The sequence below is a fragment of the Papilio xuthus genome, unplaced genomic scaffold, assembly GCF_000836235.2.
Source record: "Papilio xuthus unplaced genomic scaffold, Pxut_1.1 DF829567.1, whole genome shotgun sequence".
Lineage (NCBI taxonomy): Eukaryota > Metazoa > Arthropoda > Insecta > Lepidoptera > Papilionidae > Papilio > Papilio xuthus.
In genome coordinates, this window is record NW_013529082.1 from 252,219 (window position 1) to 260,533 (window position 8,315).

Consider the following 8,315-nt stretch of genomic DNA (forward strand, 5'->3'; position numbering starts at 1 on the left):
AGTTACATATTGTCTGGTTGTGGAGGCTGGTGACCTTGATCCTTAGAGATGGTGACTACCAGGAGTGAAGCGCAGGCCCCCGCCGCAAGTGAGGAGATACCACATGACCATCTATTCAAAGTCACCGGGCTGTCTTCTACGAATTTAGAAAAGATGGCACAAGGTAAGTGTTTTATAGTTTCTAAAAAAGTGGACAATTCATTCAAATTTTTTCATCAATTTACGTCTTTAAAATAAGGAATAAGAATTGTTAATTTCTAGACATAGACACAACAACTGCTTTCCTATTTTTGAATAGTCCAAAAAATATTTTTTTTTTCTGCACTAATTTTAAATCAACTAATAACGAAGTTAGGACGCGTTGCATATGTCATAAAATTTAGGTTATTCATACTTTAGTCTATAACATTCAAATATTATCACATACTTAGCGTAAAGCGATGTCTATGAAATTAAATAGTCGTGTACAAAGTAATTGAATTGTGTGATAGTTTCCCGATCTCATTGTTGCGACTGTGCGGTGACGTCATGCGAGTCTGTGACGTCATCTCACTCACTAGCAGATATTTGTTCAGCCTAAGCCGGTATCGCTTCCTAGGACAACATACTGAATCAACTTGTCTGTCATTTTGTATACACTTTATGTAAGTAAATATGCTAACCGAAATTATTACAATAATGTTTAATAAAATTGGTTAAATGTTTGAACCGAACTTTCAACAATAATTAATATTCGGTTTAATCAATATTTAAAGACAGTATTTTCTTATTTTCCTAAGAAAGCATATTTGTAAAGAAGAAATATTCTTAATTTTCGGGTTTTCCTTGTCGAAGTTTAACTTTGTTATTAATTTCCCCCATACGTTAATGTTTGAAAAACAAAAACATCCTGAACAAAATTTGTATCTAAGAATAACAACGTTACTCGTTACTTTACGGCAGAGAAAAATACTTCTTACTAAACACAGTATTTTAAATAGGTATGCGCGGTGGTAGCTTTCTTTTGACATGGTTTTACGAACATAACATTGTATGTACTAGATAGGCGAGGTAATTGAAAATTCATTGGAAATTTTTACTTATATATTTTAACTAAATTTTTATAATGGGATCGAAAATTGAAATGACCAAGCAGTATTTGTTTGTTCAGCACTGACCATTAAATGCGTCACAAATTTCTCTCGATCGTGCGATTTATCCCTCACTGTATTCCCGAATCGAAGCAAAAGCATTCCAAGAATAATAACGAGATGAAAACAAAATACGTCTCAGCGCGGTCTGGTCTGGGGCCACGCGAGGCTTTGGACTGCGGCCAACACTGCAGCGAGCCTGGGTGTCATGTCATTGGGCCTACACGAGGCCAGTGCGAATCTCGTGGTCTCCAGTCTCTGGTCTTTAATTTGATTTGTCTTTGGTTTTATGTCTAGTCTTGCTTGTTGCTTACTACCGAGAAAGTCCCAAGCTAAATATCAATTGATACAGTGGTATTTTTATTAGTATAGTTATTCTGATAAGTGATATATTTGCTTATATATAACGTAGTCAACTAGTGACTAAAAAGCATAGGGAAAAGTAAGATCATGGAAACCATAGCCCCTAATACTGCAACAAAATTTTTATCGACAATAATTGAATTTCTTTGTGGAGCTTTTGTTATATTTATCAATTTATTTCCATAGTAATAAGACTGCAAATTCATCAGGAGCTATTGGTTATTTTGCTATATTGTCAGAGCTTGTACATCTAGAATGAAATGGCACATCACCATTATAACAATTTATCGTATGTTTGTACCGCGCGGTATTTATAGTTGACGAAATGTGCGACCTTGTCTCCATTGTAAAACTGAGAAGTACGCCGCTGTTCGTAGGGAAAAGTGCGTCAAAGCTTTTAATTGACTATGAACTCTAATTTATAGCCTGCTATTGCTGCGTCCCAATTATTTCACGCCCGTTAAAAAAAATCGTATCGTTACGATTTTATGCGAGTTTCAGGATTAGCAAATTTGTTTTTGTTCGGGATTTATATAAAAAATATAGTTTTCTCTTGTTATCTAACAAAGTGGCATAGTTTTTAATATTTCTATCTGTTATAGTAGAATTAGGTTAAAGAGTTTAAGCTTGTTTTTGTCTACACATAGCACTACGCCTACCGCACACCTGGGGTACCTTTGTCGACGGTCCATATATTTTTAGCGCGCTCCAGACGGTAAACTCAACATCTGCATTTAAAAGCCAATAAATATTTGAAGATATAATCACCGGCACAAATAATATGGAATGCGCATTTTGCGTCACACTTTATATATTCGCAGACATTTAAAACTTTAATTAGTATTCGCTTAAAGATTTATCTTTGTTAATATGTTTATAATAAAAACCCTAACTCTAAACTGAAAAATTCAAAAGCACCACAGCGTGGCAAAAATCCACCAAGACATATCTGTCTGGGGGGAGACCACACCTCTCCGCTTTACACTTCCAGAAAATAATATCAATCTTATTATGATCTTTAAATCCGCAACCAAAAAGTCACTAAAAGTGGAATAACACATTTGCTATTCTATCATATCTGATTGTATGACTTGCAGAACCAGCGGCAGACTTCGAGGAGGCGATCGCGGCGACTGGTTATGGTGGATTCAACATCGCATTGCTGCTTTGCACACTACCCGCCTTCTGGAGTGCTGTGTCTGTCACCAGCTCTGTGTCTTACATCTTCACGCGCGCTCAGTGTGATATGAACCTTAGCCTGTTGGATATGGGCACTGTCAACGCAATTACATACGGAGGTCACTTCATTTTTATTTTTAGGAGCTATTAACCGTATTAATGTCATTTAAATAGCCATAAACTTTCCCAAAAAATATTTATATTGAGTAGGAAGATAGGAAAAAAGATTTACTTTTCGCTGTCAGTTACAGAATTTAAATGTCACCAGTTTCACCAAGAATTGAATAGAAGGAAAACAAGAGATATTTATTGTCCAGGCATGATATCGTCGGCACTGGTGTGGGGCTTCCTGTCGGACACGCTGGGCCGTCGCCAGATCCTAGCCTGGGGTTTCTTCTGCTCCGGACTCTTTGAGATCGCAGCCGCCATGAGCCAGAACTTCACCATGCTGCTTATTACGAGATTCGCCAGTGGATTTTTGTGAGTTACTATAAAATAGTGAAATGAAACATCTTAAGTTTTTTTGGGGGTAGTAAAAAAGTACAAACAGCGCCATCTAGCTATCGATTTCTCTGTATAACCTTAGGGAGGCACTGTAAGGGAATTGCTTGGCGATGTCCCGTAATTAGTAAAAACTATGTGACAGATTTAACGGTCCATTTGCGGTGCTGATCTCGTACATAGCTGAGCTCCACCGCACGGAGCTGCGCGCGCGCGTCATCCTGCTGACCAGCCTGTTCTACACGATCGCTAATACCACACTGCCACTGCTCGCCTGGGCCATGCTTACACACACCTGGGACTTCCATCTCTTCAATGGGACCTTCGGTCAGTACATGCGATGCGGCATTCTCCAAAAAATCCATCTTAATATAAAATTTCATCTTTCAATATGTTTAAACTATGTATCTTGACAGCGTAGTATATTTTGTGAAGCTAACACACAGTATGTGATCCGTCAGTGATCCACTCGTGGAATCTATTCCTGCTGGCGACAGCACTGGTGCCGCTGCTGACGGGCCTGGCTTTCCTCTGCCTGCCCGAGAGCCCCAAGTTCCTAATGTCCCGGGGCCGCAACGCCGAGGCTCTGGAGGTCTTCAGAAAGATATACAAGATGAATACCGGGAAATCGAAGGAGCAATTTCCAGTAAGTTCTACGAAAGCATAGTGAAGTAAAAACAGAAATTTCTGTTCTTTAACAAAAGCAGTGTGACTTCTAGGTGACACGACTTGTAGAGGAGAGGTCGCAAGAGCAAGGGCGCGGGGTAGCGGCACTGCGGGGCGGGGCGGCACAACTGGCACCCCTCTTCCGCCCCCCACATGCGCCCTGGCTGCTGTTAATGTGCACGATACACATGGGATGCATGTTCGGGTACATTGAAATTACTTACTAGCATTTACTTCTTAGGTGTGAAAAATGATTCTTTTGTTTATCCAATATGATTGTATTTCTCTTCATTACTTTTGCCAACCTTATCCTTATTACTCTCAGGTCCAACACGATCCGGTTGTGGTACCCTCAGCTGGCGGCCATGATAGGGTCCGAGGAGAACGGCTCGTTGTGCTCAGCTCTGGCGCCGGGGCCGGCCAGTACAGGGCCCTGTGCGCCGCTGCAGCCAGATATGCTCACCTACCTGCAGAGCGCTATGGTGGGCGCGGGCTCCGTGCTTACGTACAGCATCGGCGGTGCTCTCGTTAATCGGTGTGCTATACTCTCAACTTATATATAGCCTATGTATGGGTAATTTCTGACTTGTTTTATGATACAGTTCCAGATGCAATGAGATTATCTTATTATTATAAACACCTACATTGTATATAAGCATTTCCAACACTTCAGATGCGGTAAGAAGGTGGTTGCGGGCCTGTGCGGCGTGGTGAGCGCGGGGATCATCGCGCTGCTGCCGGTGCTGGGCTCGGGCGCCGCTGCGGTGGTAGCCATGGTCACCGCAGCATTATCGTTCACCGCGCTCTGCGGCGCCTCGCTCTCCAGTATCAATGTTGATCTCTTTCCAACCTCATTGAGGTGAGGTTTGATGCTTTGAATAATTTACTTGGTTTGGCCAACTTAGCATGAAATCGTCATAGTATTAAGAAAAATAACTTACTTAACTTACGGTAAGTTTGGACTTTTGCTTTGATTTCTGCTGGGGGTTTATTTTATAATAAAGTTAAGTTGAACATCTAAGCAGTATTTAATTTTTTCTTTGTAAATTATTTTATTAGTAATACAATATTCTTTTCAGGGTAATGGCGATGGCTACATTTCTGATGAGCGGTCGCCTGGGCACCATAGCTGGAACTGTCATATTTCCAGCGCTCGTGGACTACGGCTGTCTTCCACCTTTCATTACAATAGCTGCCGTTTTAGCTGGTAAAATAAAATTCTGAAAGCCACTGTAAAATCTACCTTAATAAATACTTTTTGCTATTTATAAAGTGAGATTTTACTGTGGTGGTATTTACCACTTAGCTAAAGCGACATCTAGTAATCTATAGCAAAACTACCAAGTTTAATGTCTATCTCATTTAAATTCAAAATGTTTTAATAGATGGCGCTTATTTTTATTAAAAAAAACTTACTTTTGTAGTTTTTCGCATTTTAAATTCAAAAATTTATGTCAACTAATATTATCTAATTCTTTAAAAATATTTTTTTTCGCTTCAAAACTATCCATTCGAATTGCTAGAAATAAAACTTAATGGATAAAAATAGGTTTAATGTAATGTGACCACCAGATGGCGCTTAGGAAAACGATTTTATTTGTATTCTATTTTCAGCGTGCGGTTTTGGATGCTTCCTTGTCCCAAATACTACGCTCAAGAAACTGGAGTAAAAGCGCTTTAGGATTCACACACAGAGTGCATTCAAGTATAAAAATATATGTCAAGACAATGTTTTTTTGTAAATAATTTGTATAAAGTATAATTGCTATGTGTAATAAAAAGATAGGGTGAATAAAAACGACATAATTTTTTAAAAATATTCTCTTCTTTATTTATAATTTATTCATAACCTAATCTCATCCATCTCAGTCATTCACAACTTAACAATAAACCGGCGATTCTTGGAGAACGGTCGCTACCTACATAACATTGTGTTACAATAAAAAAGAGTTGCTTTCAACATATTTTAAACAATGTTGCTATTGGTATAAATTTTATTAATTTTGTTTTTTTTTATCTATCTTCGTTTTTAAGAAATAAATCAATTGTCTATGGTAACTTTGTGTATGAAAGATTTAAGATATATTATTTATCTTAACAAAGATTTGTTTAAAATATGTATTCACATTTAATTAAACGGTGTATAATTGTATACATGAATTTCATTTAGCAATTACATATTGAATATTATGAAGTATAAATCATTGTTAGAATTTTCAATTCATCGGATATACAAATCAAAATTATTTTGTTCTTAACTAAATATAATAAATTAAGAATAAATGAACGAACATTTTGTCATTGATACAAACATTTTCAAAACTCAATTTACTATTTTTCTATCAAAATTATGTACTTGCTGAGAAGTTATACAAAAGTTTAAACAATATTTTAAATAACAATAAATTATGTTTTGTTTTCGGATATGTTGTTGAATCAGCGACTTTTCCCAATCATTCAACATAAATGCTATATATTTATATATCTTTTTTTTAACATAATTTTGACGGATTTGATAGTTATAGTATAGCAGGTACTATATTGTTCTCCATACAATGTATGTATATGGAGCAAGTCCGCGCGGCCCGGCCCACGTCGTAAAGACAAAGCTAGAAATGTTCACAAAAGGACTAGAATGATACATCTTATTGTCAAATCACTTTGTCTAAAACCCCCTTAAATTCGAGCTTTCTCTTACATAATTGTATATACAACCACTCCTAAAACCGTCCAGTGAAATTGACAGATACCCTAGAAAATTTTGAGTCGTATTCATTAATTTTGAATACAAAAGGCACAGTTTGTTTTATCCGCTTTATTATCTATCTATTTTATATCGACGCATTGCACTATTTCCTTTAACATATCTAAACATTGGCAGATCTTTCTCAAATTATGAAAACTAAGAGAATTAATTACGGACTGTGACTCGCCACTAAACTACATTCGTAAACAAACACTAACAGTCCGCCGCGCACATTACCTCGCGATATTACAAAATTGTGTCAATTTGTACATAAAAAAATATAATAGTACTATTTCTACATCTTAAATAATTATAATGTTAACAGTAAGGCATATGTCATAATTATAAATAAGTAATTACAAATATTTATAGTACATATAACAAGTTTATGTACACAGTCTCGCGTTTATATTAAAGCCGAGTTTTATACACATTACACACACAGCTCAACGTGCCCCACGTGACCCACGTGCCCCACGTGCCCCACGTGACCCACGTGCATTCGTATAGTCCCACAACGATCCTGTGACAGTTTTTGTGACATTAACAGATTGACGCCTACAAGTTTTGAGGGATGCTGGTAAGCCAAAAGTTTCCTTATTTTCTCAGAAAATCGTTCAGTTCTCATAGCATATTAGCAATTTTTTTTACTATTTTTGAAATAACAACCTACATGTAAAACATCACGTGTAAATTTTTTTTGGAATTTTGAAATTATAAAAATGGCAACATTAAATTAACGAAGTGCCACTCTCTCATTGCTCAAAATATGTCGCTATCAAGATGATATTATTAGTTCACATAATTTCCGACTGACACAATATCCTCGTCGAACTATACATTAGAGCAAGTAAGAATATTAGCGACACGCCTCTTCGTAGTGTCATCGACAAAATGTGACTTTGAAAGAGATTTGTTGGTGTACTTTACGTCCGGTAGAGGCGCTGCATATATTGTAATACTTTTGGCGATGTCGTTAGAAAAAACGTTGTCACGAATATTCGTACTAGGCCCTCTATTGGCGGGATAACATATTAACGCGAACCGACTCGACGTTAAACCACTTTATGGCGAAAAATATGTCGCTCTCTACATGTAATACAGTTTCGACAGAAAATTTATTAATTCTGACTGGATCAAAATTAGTGTTAAAATTTTAACATTTACAACATAACATCTTAGTCGGTCCACGATTTTTGCATCTTGCATAGATATTATTTTAGAAACAAGAGGCTATACAAACAAATACTCGACAACTAAATTGGCGCATCCAACTTGAGCGAGCATTTCCCATCACCCAATGGTTGCAGCTATCAGAGGCTACTTAGCTTTGTGACCATTTTATAACTTCGCAAACAAATTACAATCAACTTTCTACGGTATGGGAGATAGGCGCGATGGTTTTGTTTTAGAAAAATATGTTTTTCTTTCATTCTAATTATACAAGAACATTAAAAGGCCTCTTGTGCATTAATGCTTGTCTGTAAGTTTGTATGATAGCTTGTATGTATGTGTATGTAAAACTTGTGACTAGCACACATTACACGAATGCGTGTGCGCAACTCCAACGAACTTCATACAAATAACGGACAAAATATACAATTTCGTTGTTTTGTTTCTGAGAAAAATAATTACATACAAATGTAGCAAATATTAAACAGTCAACAACAAGTCCAACACGAACGTTTTGAAATAGTTTCCCAAATGTAAAGAGAAATCATTGAGAAACG

At 36.9% G+C, this 8,315-nt stretch overlaps 2 protein-coding genes across 2 annotated transcripts; one reads left to right on the forward strand and one right to left on the reverse strand.

The window, feature by feature from the left end:
• Positions 1-6: 6 nt before the first annotated feature.
• On the forward strand, positions 7-5,609 carry LOC106117164 (synaptic vesicle glycoprotein 2A). Its single transcript, XM_013311302.1, has 10 exons — positions 7-163; positions 2,591-2,791; positions 2,990-3,152; positions 3,319-3,500; positions 3,635-3,819; positions 3,893-4,044; positions 4,165-4,374; positions 4,513-4,698; positions 4,919-5,046; positions 5,454-5,609. Exons 1-10 carry the CDS (start codon positions 49-51, stop codon positions 5,507-5,509), a joined length of 1,578 nt encoding a protein of 525 aa, XP_013166756.1. The 5' UTR covers positions 7-48; the 3' UTR covers positions 5,510-5,609.
• A 399-nt stretch (positions 5,610-6,008) lies between these two features.
• Positions 6,009-6,312, reverse strand: LOC106117506 (uncharacterized). The gene is made up of 2 exons (XM_013311858.1): positions 6,170-6,312; positions 6,009-6,096 (listed from the first exon to the last, which is right to left on the reverse strand). Exons 1-2 carry the CDS (start codon positions 6,301-6,303, stop codon positions 6,027-6,029), a joined length of 204 nt encoding a protein of 67 aa, XP_013167312.1. The 5' UTR covers positions 6,304-6,312; the 3' UTR covers positions 6,009-6,026.
• Positions 6,313-8,315: the final 2,003 nt, after the last annotated feature.